Source organism: Pelmatolapia mariae, linkage group LG4, assembly GCF_036321145.2.
Source record: "Pelmatolapia mariae isolate MD_Pm_ZW linkage group LG4, Pm_UMD_F_2, whole genome shotgun sequence".
In the NCBI taxonomy this organism is placed as follows: Eukaryota; Metazoa; Chordata; class Actinopteri; order Cichliformes; family Cichlidae; genus Pelmatolapia; species Pelmatolapia mariae.
The window spans coordinates 30,284,131-30,304,113 of NC_086230.1; the positions used below are offsets into that span (position 1 = coordinate 30,284,131).

The following is a 19,983-nucleotide window of genomic DNA, read 5'->3' on the forward strand; positions in this document are numbered from 1 at the left end:
CAGCTTTTGTTTTTTGCATCCAGCTTATGTTGTACGGCTTGCAGAATCCAAACAAAACAAAAAAAAGTGGCTACAGTGGCTAAAAATGTGTGTCAGGCTGCAGAGTTGGGATTACAGTATCAGCCCTTTGATATCTACTGTAGCTGGGAGATGGTGAGCATTCTCAACCAAACTACAGATGGATCTTGAGAAAACAGAGACTTTGAAATGGATGAAACTCCACAACCTTTGGAGAAAAATGAGACATTCACTACAGTCAGGAGGAGCCATCCTCTGGTGACAGTGAAGAAGCCAGAGTTGCTCAGACTTGAATACCTGGAGAACTTTCAGCTGTCGTCCATTAAGGACAATGAATGACTGTAGATAATTTTACTGCAGTCCACCCAAACTTTAAACCGAGATCACAGTCTTAGAGACATGCAAAAAATATCCATGTTGAAACAGCGGGGACTACATTTATTTAAGTATTACTCTGAACCAGCGGTCCCCAACTATTTTTGCCGCACGGACCGGCATAATGTCAGACAATATCTTCACGGATCGGCCTTTGACGTGTTGCAGATAAATACAAAAAAATAAAATGATATGGCCAAGACAAAAACTGTGGTATTTTGTAAATATAATAATAAATGCGAATTCACTGTGTAATTGTGTAACTTCATTAGCAGCGCCCTCCTGAAAATGCGCCAACAACATTGAGAGTAACATCCTCCCCTCTGCCCTTTAACGCTCTCTGGTCGCTATGGTAACATGTAAATATTTCTTTCAAAATAAGACACACAACTACAAAGACCCAGGGAAACTGAGTTGATGATAAAAACCCTGAAAACCATAAACTTCACACCCGAGCTTTAACTTGTGCGGCCCGGTACCAAACGGCTCACGGACCGGCCCGGGGGTTGGGGACCGCTGCTCTAAACTATTACATAAACCTAACCAAGTCAGTTTAATGATAATTAAGTTTATTTTGAATGATTGAATTGTTTAAATAAAACAAATGAAGTGTAAAAATCTGTCAGGTGTACGACTCAAACTGTGTCTGTGGTGTGACGGGTGATACGATTCACTCCCCCGGTAACCCTTACATCCTCCAAATGTGGACTTTTTTGACCTTTAAAAGTCAAAAATAATAAGTTCATATACTTGAACATGCACAGACAGATTCATGAACAACACCAGATTCATGTCCAGAAACACAAATCGATAGATTTAAGGGCGTGACTGTTTCGTGAACTGCCGTGAGACCTTCAAGGACTGCCTGACAAAGAGCTCGGTAGCGTGTTGCAGCGAAGACAAAATCTGCGGCTGGCGAATGCAATGCTCCGACTTTGCCCAGAGATGAGCTCATTTCCTCATCAAAGTATGGCTTTATAAATAACTGCTTATAAGTGTTTTTTGCTTTGAGCCGTGAGTGTTTTATAAATGAGGGCCCTGCTGTAAAGGCAGCTTCTCTGTCTCGTGGGCCAAATCCAAATCCAGTCCACAGTGTCGTCAGATGAGTTTGTTAGATGGTCATGTCCTGACATGAGTGTAAGGTCTCTATATATGTTTGTATTTAATGTCTGCAGGTATGAATATGTGTGTGTTTGTGAGTGAGTCTAAGGTGTCGCCAGGTATGTATGTCTTGGTGAGTATGTAGGAGGTTTGCATGTCCATGTGTGTGTCCACATTTATTTTTTCCCCGTCTGTACTTGTTGTCTTTTTGTGTGCGTTCATTTCTCATCGGTGTGTCTGTGTGTGTTTGTGTTGGTTGTGTCACCTTTTTTTTTCTTAACATATTTCTCTTTCCTGTCCCCGTCTTTAGTGCTGAGTGTTGGCGAGGGCGGTTACTGGGAGGGGACGGTCAGAGGTCGCACGGGATGGTTTCCCTCTGACTGTGTGGAGGAAGTGATGCTTCGAAGCCAAGACAACCGATCAGGTGAGGACCACCAGCAGTGGCGCACACTCACAAATGCACAGGAGGAAAAAAGTGCTGAGAAAACATTTCAGTTTTGCATTTACCCTCCCTGAGTGTACATCTTATTTGTATTTGAAACCTTTGTTTTGTGATCCGTTACTAGATCAAAAACTTATGGTGTTGAATTTTAAGGGTGGTTTGTAGAACATTTAGCATCATAAGCATGGGATTTTCCAATTTTAGGGCTATTTTTAGATTATTGGTAAATATGAATCATCACATGCATCATATGGTCTCCGTTTGCGTTTTCCATCCTGTTTTATTTTGAAGGTTAGTTCCTCAAGCAGTTTACTTCCGCCTTTTCTTCTTTTTTCCAACATCGATAGTGTCTTTTTGAGTTCAGCCTGTGCCTTATATTTTTGTGTATTTACTCTGTTTGTTCCCTTCTTGTCTGCATCACCTTTGTATGCTCGCTCCCTGCCATTGTTAAAATAACCACATTAACATTTAGCTCAAAGCACCACTATCTGCAGATTGACTGAGAGTCTGCTTACAATGCCTTAGGTCTTGTTTAACACTTTCTTCTTATACACCTTATCCTATTTTAAGTGGTAAATAAAATGATTTTTTTTCTTTCACCATATACAAGACCAGCTCAATTTTACACTTTGACTATAATCACCAATGTGATAGACATGCTTTTTTAGGGAAATATTCAATATAGTTAAAGGAGAGCTAAGAGACCACAAATAGCAACAGTGGCTAACACTATCAGCATGTAGTAGTAAGTATGATATGTAGTAGATATGGTTCCCATCTTCACCTTTGTTTATCATGCTTATGCTGTGCTGATTTATTTTAATGGTAATGACATTTAATTGTTATACAAGACACAATTAACAATATCCACATTAACACCACAAAATAACAAAGGTGTTTAAAACATGGGCAGAGAGAATGACATTACAGTAATCTTATCAAGAGGTGACCAGGAAGAGAAGCAAAGAACATGTGGACTGAACAGTTAGCTATAGAAACAACATGTTTTAGCATGCTAACATTTAAACAGGTGTGTGGGAAGTATGTCAAAAAATGACTTAAAAATTTGACTCTGACCTTGAAATGATGATCAGACAAACAACACACTGGTTAACAGGATTTTTCAAAGTGTGAATAAAAAATATTCCTTCAAGTACAGAGGTCGCTCAAACTTTTTTACTTTCTTTCTTCTCTGTTTCTGCCTATATGAGCTCAACCAATTTGACAAGTCTTGTAGCAAAAGCGAAAGATTTACCAAGTGTTTGTTTTATCCTAAAACATACATTTACATGAACTGATTATTCTGATGCTGCATGAATGCATAGCAGCTTTTAAAAATTGTGTTGGTGAAACCCTAAACCTAACCAAACAGTGGGTGAAAACAAAACTTAAAATCTCTCCCACATGAATCTTGAACCCAGCCTCCTGGTAAAAAGTCAGTTTAAGTCCCTAACACAGATTTTTGTCACTGTTTTACTGTACAGAACTACAAATGTCATTTCAGGACACTTACATTAGTGTTTTTGTGATGACAGGAAACAAATTACTAGTTAAAAATTAAAGCAGACTTTTTTTCCTGTCACACACTGTATGTATGATGTATTGGTATATGCCTATATTAGCGTGGTCAAAATTTTAAGAGTTGAGTTTTCTGACTCTTGCCTTTGTATCTTACTATAATAATCATAGTGTATGTATGTATATATCTATCTGGTGTACAAATCTGTATGTAACCTATTTCTGTGGGCGTGTGGGCCCATCTCAAAACTCAAAGCATTTATTATAGGTCCCAGTTCTTTAGATTTTGGTATTCATTAGTCGCCTGCAAATGCGATGTTACGGTCTCGGTTTGTGTTTATTTCACATCATATTCAACAGTCACGGTTTTCACTTGTAAGGTTAATGGGAGGGAATATGCCTGCTGTGGCGATCACATCCTTACCACCTGGTGTTTAAACCTTCTGTTAACAAGGGGCAGCCAATCAGAAGAAAGTGGGAGGAGCTAAAATGGCTTGTTACAGACAGAAGTGAAATTTAAATGGAAATAAGAATAATAAGTTCCCTTTAACTTCTTTAACCTATTCATTAAATTCATTCATACAATTGCTTTTACACTAGTCAGTTAATCAGCTAATTATTTCATGATTAATATGCATATTTATTTTAGCTTACTTGGGGACAAAAATCCAGAGAGATGGCTCCATATTATTACAATATTAGCAGTTATGTAATGAAACTGCAAATGTATTTAATATAGGTCAAACTATTCTGATGTCTGTGTGATTTCATGTTTCACAGAGAGCCGCGGAGAGCGTGCCAAAAGGCTGTTCCGCCATTACACTGTGGGATCCTACGACAGCTTTGACGCTCCCAGGTAAGAGCTGCCATGCATCTAGCTGTTACTGAAATCTGAACTGAGCAGCTGCCAGTTTCATCAAAAGACACAGTGGTGTGCACAGATTCATTAAGCAGCAGGGGCACAGACAAACGCCTCCTAGCCACTCACAGGACAAGAGGAAGGGTTCATTTATGGTGAGGTCACATCACAGTGGTACCCCACCTAACAGAGGGGCATTTGAGTTGAACACAAAAGCACTTTGGGGCACTTGGATTGACAAAAGAGGCGTTTAGATGCTCCAGCTGCTTGTTAAGTGTGACCAGAATGATGCAAGAAAGTGTCCCATTGTGGATAAATAAAGGTTTAAACATGACTACCGCTGTTTTCTACCACTGGCCTCTGAGCAGCTCAGCTCAGGAAATGAGGGGTTATGTACTTTGCTAAAGAGCATGATGTGTCTCGTCAGTCCTCCCAGGGGGCACTGAGAGCTGACAGCCTTTTCATTATGACGCTGCTGCTTCACTGTTTAGACATACAGCACATGTTGGCAGGGGATTTGTTTGTATCGTAACATACTGTATCCATCTACCCAGATGATTCATAAGTTCCAGTGATACTTTGATGATGTGATGTGTTGTGAGTGATTCATGCAGCAGGATGACGATGTGTGACGGTTCGCTGCCTCCAGTCTAGAAGCTGATCTGCCTGCTGCTGAAGTTATCCTCCAGGCAGAGGTGTACCAGTTGTGTTTTGACTAGCAGGTTTTGCTGAATTTAACCTGTGCTGAGAGGTAAATTTGTGTCATATCAGGATTTTAGAGTAAGCTTCGTCTTTTTGATGTCTGCTTTTTGCCTCCAAGCTGCAGAGCTGCTTTGCTAGGTTGCAGATTTCAGGGTGGGCTGAACTTGTTGGTGCTTTTAGTGCACTTCGGTGACTAATACATCTGAAATTTCTTTGTGTTGACCGGAGTTATGAAATCACCAGATGATCATTACTGCCCCCGATGACCACGCAAGCTGAAGTAATGCATATGTATTAATGTTCTGTGGGACCGGCCAGAAATAATCCCAGAACAACAGCTGAGATCTTTAACTTTTGACAGAAGATTATTGTACTTTTCTGCGTTAATAGAGCTAGTCATCCACCCACTGTGACTTAATCAGCATCCGCTTTTACTCAGTGTTCATTCTTAAAGGGCACCTTCACAGATGCAACAACTCGCCTGAGTTGAGTTGAAACTGTGGATATTTCAGTCAGTTACCTCACCCTGCCCCGTGCATACTTGTAGACTGAATATAAAATACAGACATAAATCAGTAACTGGTTTGTGACCATTTTTTAATCCCCAAACTTTAGCCTTTTGCATGCTTCTATGTTGCTTTTTGGACTAAGAAGTGATGATATTTAAACGAGAGAATGCCAGGAGGCTTGTTGACCAGGCCCTAGTATATGGGTGCTAATCAGTGAGTAACTAAGTAACAGACTAATATAAAAAAAAGAATTTCACTTACCAAAACTGGAGATAAATATCTTTGATAAGCCGTGGCACACAGCAAACCAATCCTAAAATAGAAGGTGGAAAGATCCAGTTCAGTGACTCATATTGGTGGAGGTGAGGTCTTTCTATTAGCTATGGCTTCCTGGTTCAGCACACTAACTTTAAGCCTATCCCCCCCCCCCCCCCCAGCCTTTAAGGTTTCGCGGATAAATACAACAAAATAAAACCAGTACCGGTACCAAAAAAAGAAGATTTATTCATAACACACAGAAAAGACCCAGGGAAACCGAGTTAATGATAAAAACTATAAAAAATAACGATAAAAACTGATAAAAACCCTGAAAACCATAAATTTCACACCCGAGCCTCAACTCTCGCAGCCCGGTACCAAACGACTCACAGACTGGTACTGGGGTTGGGGACTGCTGCTGTAAAGTTTCGCTTTTTAACAAGGGAGTCTATGGGGACTCCCTTTTAGAGCCGCCCTCAAGTGGCCATTAGAGGAAGTGCAGTTTTTCGCAATAGGCGTGATTTTGTAGCCTTCGAGGCTCCCACTAGTTTAATATTCTGGTCTGTAAAAGCACAAGTCTGAAACTGACGTCTTCCCATTAACTCATCATTCTGTGTATCACAGCATCACGGTGAATTGGTTTCAGGCAAACTCTTTTCAGTGTCCAGAACTCGTACTCAACAAAGACGTATAAATAAAGCTATTATCAGTTAGATTATTCATTATTTATGTGAAGCCATGCCTCTTCTATCATTTTCACACTCATCATTATTCGTCTTGATTCCTCAACTTTAACCAAAAGGCCTACATTTGCTCTGACTGTGCTTCTCTCTCATACGCACACTATCATTTATTATTAACAGGCTTTTCATCAACAGTGACATTTCATGGAAGCGACACACTCAGCAGTGCAAACTCAAACACATATGTTTGTACACACACACACACACACACACACACTCTATAGCACACACATCATGGATAATTAAAGGCGCGTTGTAGCAGAGATGCTGGTTTGGCCAGGCAGGCAGGCATGGCTGACTCAGAGCCGCCCTCACATGGGCCCACTTTCACAGCCTTTATCACTACATGTAATATCGCACCTATTCCTCCTTTTATCCCTCTATATTTGGCCATGTCTCCTGACCATCTCTGCATCCCTCCTTCGCTTTCTATTTATCACTGCATTGCTAACCCCCCTGTACTTTTTAATTTTCTTTCTATCACCCTCTCCTCCCTGTGGTGTCTCCATCTGGAGGTCAGACAGTGAAGGGCACTCAAATGGGAGCGGAGAGTTATCGAGGGGGAAGAAGTGCTCGGAAAAAGGAAGACAGGAATTTCGTGTTCACAAATAGGTGGCAAGAGACATGAACTGTGTTTTTGTGGAAGCAACAGGAGGTTTACCCTTTGGCTTACTCCTGATTGGAATGACCAAAGCGAGACAGCATCTTGTTTATGACGATGACATTTACTTTTTAGTCAACATCAGCTGGAATTTATTGACAGTTAACTGGCTGATTGGTCAGATAGTTTAATTTTTCTCTTTCATAGAAATTTCACAGATAAATTCTTTATCTTTAAAAAATGGACATTTTGGCTCTTGTATAGCTCGGGTTGGCAATAGAAAGTCGAAGAAGTTGTGTGCTAGAGAAGTAATTTTAAATGGACGAGTTCCTATTTTTGCCCCACTCTGACCAAAAGAAACAAACAACAACTTGAATTATTTGTATTGACTTTGAAGTAAATTCTCTCTTTGTAAAGTTTTCAAAAGCTTTACTGTCTCTAATACAGGATTTGCTTTGCAAATTGGAATGATATTCATTTTCAACATACTGGCTCATCTCTTAGACATATCTTTGTAACTCCATCTTTATGTCTGTCAATTCTCCTGTTGAAACCTGGATATTCTTCGTAGCCTGACTTGGACAGAATGAGATAAACTGTGCCACTGTAGCAAAACCTGCCATCCTCTTCCACAGCATGTCTTCTATCCTGTCTTCCTTCTCTCACCCCAACCGGTCGCAGTAGATGGCCCCGCCCCTCCCTGAGCCTGGTTCTTTCTTCCTGTTAAAAGGGAGTTTTTCCTTCCCACTGTCGCCAAAGTGCTTGCTCATACGGGGTCATATGATTGTTGGGTTTTTCTCTGTATGCATTATTATTGGGTCTCCCTTACAATATAAAGCGCCTTAAGGCGACTGTTGTTGGTGCTATATAAATAAAATTGAATTGAATTGAATTGAACCAGTCAGCAAGGCATAATGCTTTGCCTCAGTTTTAAGGTATGATAGTTATAGTAAAAAGATCAAGTTCAGGAAGGGGCAGCTGTCTGTTGTGACCGGGTGGGGGTGACAGAAGGGAGAGAAGACCGAGTAAGAAGACTGAGATCAAAAATAATAATAATGAGTAAAGGCAAAGTGGTGTTTCAACGCATTAATTTATGTGATCAAGATCAAAAAATCTCGGTGACGAATAAGAAATATGTACATCTTCCATGCCACTCAACTTTTGAAATATATATTTCTAATTTCCTCTAAATAATTCCACATGTATTTATTGAGTCTTTTGTTCCTCTTTTGTTTTCTTTTCTTTTCGGACCTTGGTATAACGATCTTCAAAATCCAAATTTAGCACAGTCAAAACAAGAAATGTGTGAACATTTGATTGCTACCATCATCATCACAGCACACATATTTTCAGCAGTGTCATTGCTGCTCTGTAATGAGCTGCATCCAATTAATTAAAGAAGCGTGCACACAGGAAGAGACTAGCAGCGATGTCGCAACCAGATAGTGTGGCGTGGCAATGAAATTCAGTAACATGTACCAACAACAGGCAAAATTTGAAAGAAGGAAAAAGTAAATTCCTTTAATTTTAATATTTTTTTAGATATTACCATAAACTAGCTACATTAATTTTTTAATAATTACTTTGTTGTCGGTGTTTGCTGAAAACACCTGTGTAAATTTGTTCATTTGTTGTTGACTTTTTTTTAAGTGCTGCCACATTGGTGAATGTGTTTATGTTTTCTCAAAGTGATTAAAAGGTTTTTGCACATAATCAAGTCAGGTATATGATTCGTTTGGGCACTTGTTTATTTGTCTGTTTAGCAGGATTGTTAAGATATCTGGATTGTAATGAAAATTTGTATCAGAGGTCAGTTTAGATTCATTGATTTGTTTGATTAAATGTTTCTTGAAGGGGAAAAACTGAACATTTTACATATCATACTGAAATAAGAACAACTGGGAGACATCATGTTGATGTTCTCAATATAATCCAGATCCAGACGTCCATCTGGACCCAAACTCAGCCTCTCTCAGGCTGTACGGAAAGACAAGCAAGAAGAGTGAGTTGAGCTCACTCAGCCATCTCATTCTTTCAAAAGGATTTCCTTAACATGAGAAGACACTGCATATATCTGAATCTGCACATGAACCCAAGTGCATATAGCAACTTGTGTATTGTTTTAAAGCATTTTTTATTAACTCTGCTACTGTATTTAGGCTGCCTTTGCTACATGCTTAACTTTAAACTGGCTTTAAAATCTTTAAAAGCCCCTGCACTTGGGCTCTCAGTGAAAGAGATGAAAGCTAAACTGGCAGATCATTAGCTCTCAGTGTCATTATCACAGATGCACTGAGCAACTGCACACAATCTGTACATGCGGCTGCTCCTCTGCCAGCCCACATGAGACTCGTCTTTTGGGCCAACAGCGGGTCAAATAAGGACGAGCGGCGCACAGAGTTTGGAGCAGAGCTGCAGAACATCCCGTTAAACGCTCTTGTGGTGGTTTGTCATGTCTTGTTAAGAACATGCTTTGCTGTAGATAACACACACACACACACACACACACACACACGCACACACACACACACACACACACACACACACACACACACACACACACACACACACACACACACACAGGATAACAGAGGACAGACTGACAGGCTGAAAAACATAAACACATGATCATGTGGACCTTCTGTCAACATTTGCTTCCTGCCCCACCTCTCTTCCTCTCTCTCTCTCTCCCTCTCATCACACATGCATGGACACACATATTATACACACAAATTCACAGTGGTATGGCCTGACATGCACGGAGAGTAACAAATGGGCAGGCATGTGCGAAAAGAGAGGACAAGAGCTGTGATCGTCCTTGGATGCAGGAGGGAGGCAAGAGGATGAGAGAGAAAGGGATTGAGCAAACGTAGAAAGAGAGAGAGAGAGAGAAGGGAGAAAAGGAAGGAGGGAGGGAGGGAGGGTAAGACGACATAACAACTACGACATACGTGGACGGAGCCTCTGACTAAGAGATGATGTGAGTGCCTATTTGGGAGAATCTGTACCTCTCCTCTCTCTTTCTCTCCCCCTCCTCCTCCTCCTCTTCCTCTTCCTTCTTCCGCCACTCATCCACCAGCTGTTTCTCTGTCCTCTCTCCGCTTCCTGTCTGCATCGATGCCCACCCACCCCCGTTTGCAAGACCCTCTCATTCACGCTTTGTTTACAGCAAATGTGAGGAGAAGAGTGTGTGCATGGTTTATGTGAGGTGTGTGTGTGTGCATGTTAGAGGCAGTAAAGAATAGAAGAAGAAAAAAAACAGGGGGTGGGTGAGGTTAGTTAAGTGTGATTTAAAGGCACGCGGGGTCAATAACAGCAGGAGGACAGCAGAAGAGGCTCCAGGACAAACTGTACAAAGTCAGATTTATTTTTATTACACACACAAGCCAAGTGGATTCTTTACATTTTTAAAAAATTGTGTAATGTTAGATAATTTAATTTGCCTTATCTTTTCATATTGTGTCTAACAATGGTAATACCTTTTTCAGTAATGTGAGAGGCCTCTGTCATTCCCTCGATAGCAGACTTATCAGAGTCACATCCATTTTTATGAATGGGAAATCATGACAGTGATAAATAGGCAGAGTGAATACTATACATATAAACTATAGGAAGTGGAGGAGTGAGGGGAAGTGTGTGAAGGGGAAGAGTGTGTACGTGGTTTTGGGGGCTGTGTGTGAGTTAACTGCATGAATGCTGCCATGCCTGGACTGTATGTGTGTGTTTGTGTGTGCATGAAGCCCCCCCTGCGAAGAAACCCAATCACCTCTCTTTCTCGCTCTCTTCCTAAATGCCCTCAGTTCTCTCTCTCTCTCCCTTTCTCTTTTTAAGCCACCTTATTCTCCTTCCTCTCCCCCTCCTTCTCTTTTCTCTCCCTCTCTCTCTCTCGCTCTGTGTCGCAGTCACAGCGAACCATCTCCATCCCTCACTCTCTCTCCCATTCCTCCTCTCTCTCTGTCTTAAGTATGAAGGGGCTGGGAGCGCTCGGCCCTCTCCCTTTCCCTTTCCCTTCTTCCATTTCTCTCTCCTCCTCTTCCTCCTCCTCTCCTCCTCCTCCTCTCTCGCGGCTTGCGCTCTCTACTGTCTCGCTGGAAGACGAGAAGGAGAAGGAGCAGGAGAAGGAGGAGGAGGAGAGGGAGGGGAGGAAATGGCGATGGGGGCATGCGGCGAGGAGGATCTCTCCCTCTCCCTCTCCCTCTCTTCTTCCTGGCCATCGCTCGGCCCTGTGAATAGGAGCGTCTGGTTCATTTACAGGTACCTGCCATGGCTTTTTATACCCCCCCTACCCTCTGCTTCCTGCCTCTCTTTCCCCCCCTCTTCCTCCAGTTGCCGGGGGGGAGGAGATGGAGGGGCAGAGGGAGGGATGCATGCATGTGGACATCATGGATGGCAGGGCAGGATCGATTAGATAGACTGACAGATGTTACAAAGCATGCCTGCAGACAGATGTTTGTGATTCAGCGTGCCTGAGTGTGAGTGTGTGTGATGCATGTGTGTGAAGACGGACGAGTGCTGCTGCTGCACAGCCCGGTGTATGAGCAGTGCAGTCGTTCTGTGTTTCGCTGTATGAACATGTGTGTGTCAGCTTCTTTCTCTCTGCTTTGAATCGCTCTCTGTTCTCTCAACTGTTCTTTTGCAATGCTGCACCGGGAGAAGTGACGCTTGCTGCTTTTACTGACGTGCAGATTGATAGCGTGTTTGTTTGCGTGCATGCATGCCAATGTCTGTGTGTTTGTATGTGTGTGCGCGCTCTGGATAGATGGATGGCATGTTTGCTGCTGTCCATCTAAGACAAAAAAAAAAGGGTAAATGGCAAGCAAATTACCCCCCTGTCCCCCCATATTGGCTGGTTGATTGTATATGTTCTTGTGTCCTGTTTGCTGTGTGGCGTGTTTCTGTATGTTTACCAGAATGTACGTACATGTGTCCGTGTGTGAGAGAGATAAAAAAGGGGGGACTGCCGACAGAAAGGAAACAGCGCATGGTGAGGGAGTTTTAAGGATGCAGCATGCATTACAAGTTCCAGCTTCTCTCTGACACCTCTATGGAAGCCTGCTTGGCCAAACCTGTTTAATGCCTTGGCTTCCTACCTATGCAGCATGAGACACACTCTACACTGTGCTGCATTGTCCAGCTCAATCGCTTTCTGATGACAACACTGTGTCCCGGGTCAGTGGCTGGATCCTCTGAGCGATGCAGTGCACAGAGGTGTATCTGAGCGCCCGAACCTCTTCCTCCTCATTAAATGAGACAGCAGAAGCTCACAGTCTGAAACCTGTGTTGTGTTCAGGTGTCAACTTGAGAAGAAAACAATCTCCAAAAACTAAAAAAAAAAGGAAAGTGGAGATTTAATCAGGGATACGTTTAATTAAATCCGCTCACAAGTTTGACAAGCACACACAACTTGGAAATAATGTTAAGATTTTTCTGTTGTTCTGTAATTCTCTAACATGACCAGACTGCTAACAACAAGTGTTCATGGCTGGCTTCTGTCATTGGGACACTGAACCAAATTCCTTGTGTACATCTGATTGGTAATTATCTGAATAGTAAAACTTGCTTGAGCAGTTTGTTGACCAGCATGGCGAAAGATTCCAAAGATGAGTAAAATTAGGCTGCCTTTCTGCTCAACTGCATTTGCAGGAGCTTTTGAAATGGGCAGGTTTTTTATTGCTGTGTGATGCATGAGGTCCCAAAAATTTTGGAGTCGGAGTTAGTGATCAGTCATCTATTTTTTGGCCATTTGTAAAGATGCCATATTTAAGCTGCTTTAACGTCTGCAAGCCACTTTGCAACCCACCCTCACCACTGCTTCTCCTTATCATTGCTGTAATCACATCTGTTGTCATCAGTGCCTCCTCTCTTCTGTTCTCTGGTCTCACTGCAGCTGCTGCTTTTAGAGATTACAGCCATGCCACTTAATATAAATGACTGCAGATGAAATAAAAACCATCTTTTGACTATAAACCTTTTCAGTAAAGAAATAAGCTAAAAAAAAAGATGTTTTTTGTTTGCGGTTAGGCTTTCTGTCGTTACTTGCACATAAGTCAATGACTTGTTGCTTATGTTGTATGTCGAGACAGAGCAGGTTAACCCAGCGTCAGTCTGATGTCTGTGTGCATTTAACAATTCTGACAGGTCATATTTTATAGAAAATGTGCTACGCGGATGAATGCGATTTTTACTACTGCTCATTCCTACCTTAATTTTTTTGTAATTATGCCTATTGCCGTATTGCGTGCAAAGTCATTAACTTGGTCCTTCATTTGAGATCTGGGCTGGGTAGCAGAAATGGACAGAAACGGATGAGAATAACAAAGAGACACAGCCTTGGCACAGATAGAGAGGCTCTCACAGCTTGTAGAGTACCATGCACTCAATAGACTGAGAGAAAAAGATCAAGAGGGGGAAATGTGATTAGAAAAAAAAGTTTCTGTATGATTAGAAGTTTGGAGAACAAGGGCAAGAAGCCAATATTGAGAGCTTTATGGAAGAGCCGTCAGGATGGAAAAATGTAAAATAAGGAAAAAGCCAGTGAAGAGAAAAAGAGAGCGGGATGAACAGATGGAGTGGGTTGGGACTATTTTGGTGCACGATGGGATTATCAGCAAGTGGTTACAGTATGTTACAGCTGAAACGTGTTTTACGTATATACCTCTCTGGCTCACTTGGTGACTGAGCGGTTGCTTGTATGGCCTTTTCATTCATAACAACAAGCTCCGCATACCTCTGAGGTTGTGGTGGACCTTAGATTGTCTCAAAAGTCTGACCTCTGTGCTAAGAGGACAACAAAAGCGTCTGGTTATGAAAATATAATGCACAAATATGTAGTATCTAAATTTGCTTGCTCTTCATGTTGTGAACCACTGTGTTCAGTGATGTAAGAAGTGATTATATTGTCTACATAAACCATTATAAAGAAAACAGCCAAGGTTTTAATAACCAGGAAGTATCAGAAGGAAAAAAAAGTACTAGTCGAGAAAAATGTCCTCGGTGATTATATATTAAAATTTTAGAGTATTGTGTGTTCAGCACTGCTGGCTGATAAATCATCGTATCTTTGTCGTCACAAAGTAAATATAAAGACAAACACTGAAATGCAATGACTATGAATAAAAGTCCTTTTATGTACTTGTGTAGTTACCTCACACCAGGAGGCTCTGGGTTCGAACCTGCTGGGATCTTTCTGGGTGGCCTTTCTCTTGTGTTGGGCTCATTGGTGCTTCTGAGTTGCTCTCTGTTTTGTGTGTTTTTGTATGTTAGCCTATCCAGTGTAAGCTGGCCAGTGTAAGAGTTATTAGTTAGCTTAAGCATAACTTTGTTTTCTGTGTATTGTCTTTGGACATACATGGTGTTGAGAGAGTTTCTGTAACCATAACTGTAAAGAGTAAGTTTAAAAGGAAATGCTGTTATACTTCAGTAAATGCACTTCTATCACACCTCAGGCTGCTTACACTCCATCTGTGCCACAGCACAGAACAGAAAATATACTATACTATATGAGCCGCACCTGTGAGCATGCAGTGCCTGTTCTCTGCTGTCAGTGACTAATAGTTTACCATTACATAGCTTGGCTCTGGTGTGGACCTACCCAAATTTTCCTGCGTCCAGTTCTAGCTGTTGCTGAGGCAACAAGCAGCACCATAGAACTGTATATAGCATCTCTGACTGAGGTTCTGGTAAAAACTGGCTCCATGCTCGCTGTCAAAAAACATACAGGAAAGTGAAGCGCAAAAAGACACGATTTTAAGTCATCACTGTACTTGTACTAGCATAGATTGCAATTTAAAGGTGGTTAAAGTTTGGCTGAGATTAACTAGTTTTAGACTGGAACTACAATAATCCAGTTATAATCTTTTACCTTTGATCCCTTTGTAATGTTTTCAGGAGCAACATATTTCAGAGTAAATAAAAATGTCAGTCACATTAGGCTTTATATTAGATCTGCTATAATTTTAAGCCCCTTTTATATCTACCTTAGAAATATAACGAATGACAAACTCCGAAGTCTTGGAGGTGGACTTTTCTGGATGTTAGACTTTAAAAACATAAATAGGATGCTATGATATAATTCCATTTGAAAACAAATTCATGAGCAGATATTAATAATATAAAAAAAACAAAGCTGAAGTATAACCTCATATAGAGCACCTGTTTCACACCCATGCACAGCTGATAGGAGTTTCACGTGATGTAACTGCAGGGGGGACGTTGGAATCGTGAAGACTGGACTGGAGTGGTATAGTTGGAAAAAGGTTGATGTGATGTGCTTTTCCAACCATCATCGTGAATGAGCAGCGATGTACAGCACGTGTCTAACCATCGCACTCTGTCTCTCCTCTGTCTCCTCTCTGGTAGTGACTATATAATCAAGGAGAAGACAGTGCTTCTGCAGAAAAAAGATAGCGAGGGTTTTGGCTTTGTCCTAAGAGGTGCAAAAGGTAAGATGTGAGCACGCTCACAATCATACTGAAAATACAGTACCTTACACGCAGTGCTAATGCAATCTCATATTTTCACACCATCTTCAGCTCAAACTCCGATCGAAGAGTTTACCCCCACCCCGGCCTTCCCTGCCCTGCAGTACTTGGAGTCAGTGGATGAGGGAGGTGTGGCCTGGAGAGCCGGTCTCAGGATGGGGGATTTCCTAATAGAGGTAGTGACATGTCATTATTTACCGGTGAATCTGATTTCCAAAGTCAGAAAATTTGATTAAAATGCTATATCTGCAACTGAATCACCATGAAAATCAGCAGATGAAGAGAAGCAATCTAGACAAGTGTGAGTGTGAATAAAAACACATTACAGTAGACTACTTATGCCCATTTCCTGGTTTGTATTTTTATTCTGTAGTTTGCTAAAGTAGCTCTATAGTTAAATAAAAAGGTCATTATTTGACTTTTACTAAGCTTTGGTGCAGATCATTAGTTTTCCTCTTCCTTTAAGCCAACTTTCACTGACATCACACAGAATCAAGAGTAGCAAAAAACAAAAAGTTTGAAACAATTCCTTGTGAGCCAAAGCTAACAAGAACATTTTTTTATAAATAGTGATGTGTAGAAACTCTAAACTACAAGTGCTTAACGTTGTCAACCATCTGGTTCATTGACATGCTGTAAATGAAGGGTAAAGTTATAAAAATGAATTTTCTTAAAATAAATAAATATCTACACCTGTGTTGTGCCCCAGGTCAACGGTCAGAATGTGGTGAAAGTTGGTCACCGGCAGGTCGTCAACATGATCCGGCAGGGTGGTAACAGCCTCATGGTCAAGGTTGTAATGGTAACCCGCAACCCTGACATGGAGGAGGGTTCAAGGAAGAAAAGTAAGAGTCTGCTTTCTTCTTCCTGGAGTGCCATCCTGTTCTCATTCCCAGGGTGTCAAATTGTGACGTTGACAAAATGCCACTATTTGACACTTACAGACGACTTGCAGATATGCGCAAGATGTCCTTTGCTCTTGGTGCTGTGGCACACAGGTCTATCATAATGCTTAGACAACTCTCTCACTTCCAGCTCTTGCAGAGCCGCATTTAATCACACTGTGTAGGCATCATTTGTCAATGTGCAGGGTTAATGTTTGAAGAAGTATATTTTAAGCAAAGGCACAGTCTAATAGAGCTAACCGAGAAGTTTTCTGTGCCTAAACCAACCAACAAGTGAAAGCTCCCAGATGGGAAACACGGTTCAACTACAAAACCCTACGAGTTTTAGTTCGTCTTTAGATTTTTTTTTTTTTTTTTAATGTAGGAAGTCAAAGTCCTACTTGTGGTTAAAATCTGACTAAATAACCAGCCCTACCAGACACCCCACAGATGGTTGGAAAACTGTGATGCAGCACAAACTGCCATCATCTGAATGGACAGAAACTGCCGTCTCACCTTAAAAAAACACTCTCTAAAAGTGTTTGTATGATTTTCCTGTGCAGGCTTGAATCATATGCTGGCTCCCTAAATTGGCACTCAACCATCATAACCAGTGCCAAAGGACATCTTGTGGATATCTCAGTGATGCCAGCGGCATCTGATGGGATGGCAGTATACGGGATGAGAACACGTTGGTGTTGGCTGCTGTTGATGAATTCTGGTCCTAATTGAACCTTGTTCGTGAACAGCTTGACTGACCACTGCTTCCTTTTCTCTTCACTCTCCTCCAGTCCCCCAGCAGAGTAAAAGGCTGAGCACTCCAGCTATTGCCCTGCGGTCCAAATCAATGACTTCAGAATTGGAGGAGATGGGTAAGAAACTAGTTTAAATCACTGTTTTTTTTTTAAAGACATGAATTGAAACAAGTAAAGAGAGCTAGGAAGATGTAGACCAAGAAGCGGGGTGCTGTACTGGGTAGAAACAGATTGAGGTGGTGTTGAATGATAGGACAGTGTGAAACCAGAGTTGGGGGTTGTTTAAGATGCTGTAAGTGTGAAGGGGAGTTGAGCAAGGGCTAAATTTAGATGGCAAGACAGTAGTGAGGAGAGAGCGCAGTTATTCAGTGATAGAAACTAGCGGGAAAGAAGATTGGCTGCCGCCATGGATGACGGTCTCAATGCATTTCACTGTTCTTTCAGAGGTTCCACACTGTCACTTCCAGCACCCCCACTACAGGTAACCCCACCCAAAACGAGTGTCGCCATCTACCCTGTGATCCCTCTCTCACTGCCCGCTTCTCTTGCCTCTTACCCCTTGCACCCCTTACTGCTCCCTGGCCCCGCCCACTTAACCCCAGCACCCACAGAGTAGTCTACCAGCCCCTCTGCTCGCACTCATGCTGACACTCAGCAAGTATTTGTCGCCAAGGTAACGCTGAAACTGCAAAGGTATCACCTGAACAGAGTTTGCGGATGCCACGTGCATCAGAGCGAGGTGTCTTGTCTTAATACATCTGTGAGAAAGTTGCAAAATAGCCACTCCATTTTTTTATTTTTTTATTTTTTTGTTGAAAATCTCTGTTATTGATTTGGAAGAAAATCACACCAAGGATAAAATTATTGAGATGAGTAATTTTGGAAAAAAAAAAATCGAAAGAAAGAAAAAAAAACTTTGTTCCAGGTCTGTTGCTATGGTGACTGCATTATGTGTGGCTATGCCATCTCTATTTGAGGCAAAATAGTGGGAGGAGAGTTGCTGATCAGAACGCTGGCCAGTATTTTACTGCTGATTGGGTTATATCTTCCAAGCACTTAAAACGCTCTGGTTCTGAGCATGCCCAGTTAACGGCTAATAATATATGAGAGCTGATGACATGAGAATAAGTAGAAGAATCAGCTAGGCTTTGTTAGGTAGTCTCAGATCTGTTTTTATAAACTCTTGAGCTCCTTGCATTGTTGACCCATATGTGCTACCCAGAGCTCTACACACTCTTCTACATGATGTCGCTGCATATACACTCTCCAGGGGGCAGTGTCAAAAAAATATCTGGGCTTGTTTTAGTGGTTTTACCTAACATGCAAAAGATCCCTGGTTTCATCCTGGCAGGAGATGCCCCCTCTGGGGCGTCCAGTTTAATCATTTTGAAGTAGCTTGTTCTTCTTTTTATTCTAGTCTCGTCCAAATCAGGATCAGACTGGATGAACCTGAGTGTAGAGATTAGCCTTTTGCTTAATTCCTCCCCCATCTCCTCCCCTCACCTGCCCTGTTTTTGTGGTGTGATCTCACCTGACCACCCAAAGCATGAGCACCCAGTCTGACACACAAGTACAGGTTTCCTGAACCACTTAACCCACTTTCCTACTGTCCCAGTGCTCACTATAGACTCCTCAATCTTACCAGTAACACTGTATGTATGATCTGATCCTTACAGTTTCACTCCAAGCAACAAAAGTGTTAATGCACACACAATAATAGTCATATTAATATTGTTGCTTTTTAGTACTGTTCACCTAGCAAGTGAAGGATTCCCTTCCTGATGCAACTCCAAATCCATTTTGGGGTTGCATCAGGAAGTGGATTCTGTATAAAAATATGCTGAGCTACCAAATGTGGCGACCCCTTATGAATGAGGGAGGAGCCAAATTAAGCTTAAGAAACATAGAAGCATATGCTGCATAATTTGTGACCACTCTATTGTATATCTTTTTCACAATTCCTAACAAGGTATCTGCATCGATATTATCTATTTATGTGTTAATTTAAAACAAGAAAAATCTGTCAGGCCTTATATACTGTTATCAAATGATCATACCGGGTTTTTGGCCTGAAAACTTCGTGCCCAGCCAGGGCAGAAGAAAGTCTTTCCACTTTGGAGCGGTTTTTTAAATGTGTGTGGGCAACTATTCTGAAACTCCTGTACTAATTAAGTGAGAATGTATCCATAACTATAACACCATTGGCCACTGGGGCATAAAAACTGCATGTGTAGCATCACCATGCTAATTTGATGAAAAAAAGAAGTTTAGGTTCAGGCTTGAAAACTTTGCCCCAAAATATTATACTTCTGTAGAAAAGTTGCACGATATTATGACTTCACCAACAGCAGAGCACTCAAGTTATAGATATAGTAAGCCAAGAACAATGTCAAAAAGTGCATTTATGACATCTTTGCTTTGATAACAAGGAGCTATACCTTATGCGAGGCAACTAAATCTGCTGTGAACCTCTGCTGTCTGCATGTGTCAGTGTAACAAAATGAATACCATAGTTGAGTCCCAGTTTGACTATTTTATTGGCTTATTCTAAGGGCAGAGGTGGGACAACCGCCATCTTTGGGGTTACAGTAGTCCCCCATGGATGCTGTTCACTATACTCCTTCTATAATACACATGGCAATGCTTAGCATGTAAATGTAATCTCTCTTTACCTAAAGTCTGACTCAATATAAAGTGCATTTGTCCTTTAATGACCAAAGTTGAGATCTGGTTTCTTC

At 41.5% G+C, this 19,983-nt stretch overlaps 1 protein-coding gene across 1 annotated transcript in view; it reads left to right on the forward strand.

Annotated features, from left to right (window-relative positions):
- The window catches only part of shank1 (SH3 and multiple ankyrin repeat domains 1), a 102,111-nt gene that overhangs the window by 66,631 nt on the left and 15,497 nt on the right, over positions 1 to 19,983 (forward strand). The window contains exons 14-19 of the mRNA XM_063472386.1: positions 1,805 to 1,918; positions 4,235 to 4,310; positions 15,485 to 15,567; positions 15,658 to 15,782; positions 16,316 to 16,451; positions 17,282 to 17,362. Of these exons, the coding sequence (XP_063328456.1) occupies positions 1,805 to 1,918; positions 4,235 to 4,310; positions 15,485 to 15,567; positions 15,658 to 15,782; positions 16,316 to 16,451; positions 17,282 to 17,362 (615 nt within the window). The remainder of the gene's footprint in view (positions 1 to 1,804; positions 1,919 to 4,234; positions 4,311 to 15,484; positions 15,568 to 15,657; positions 15,783 to 16,315; positions 16,452 to 17,281; positions 17,363 to 19,983) is intronic.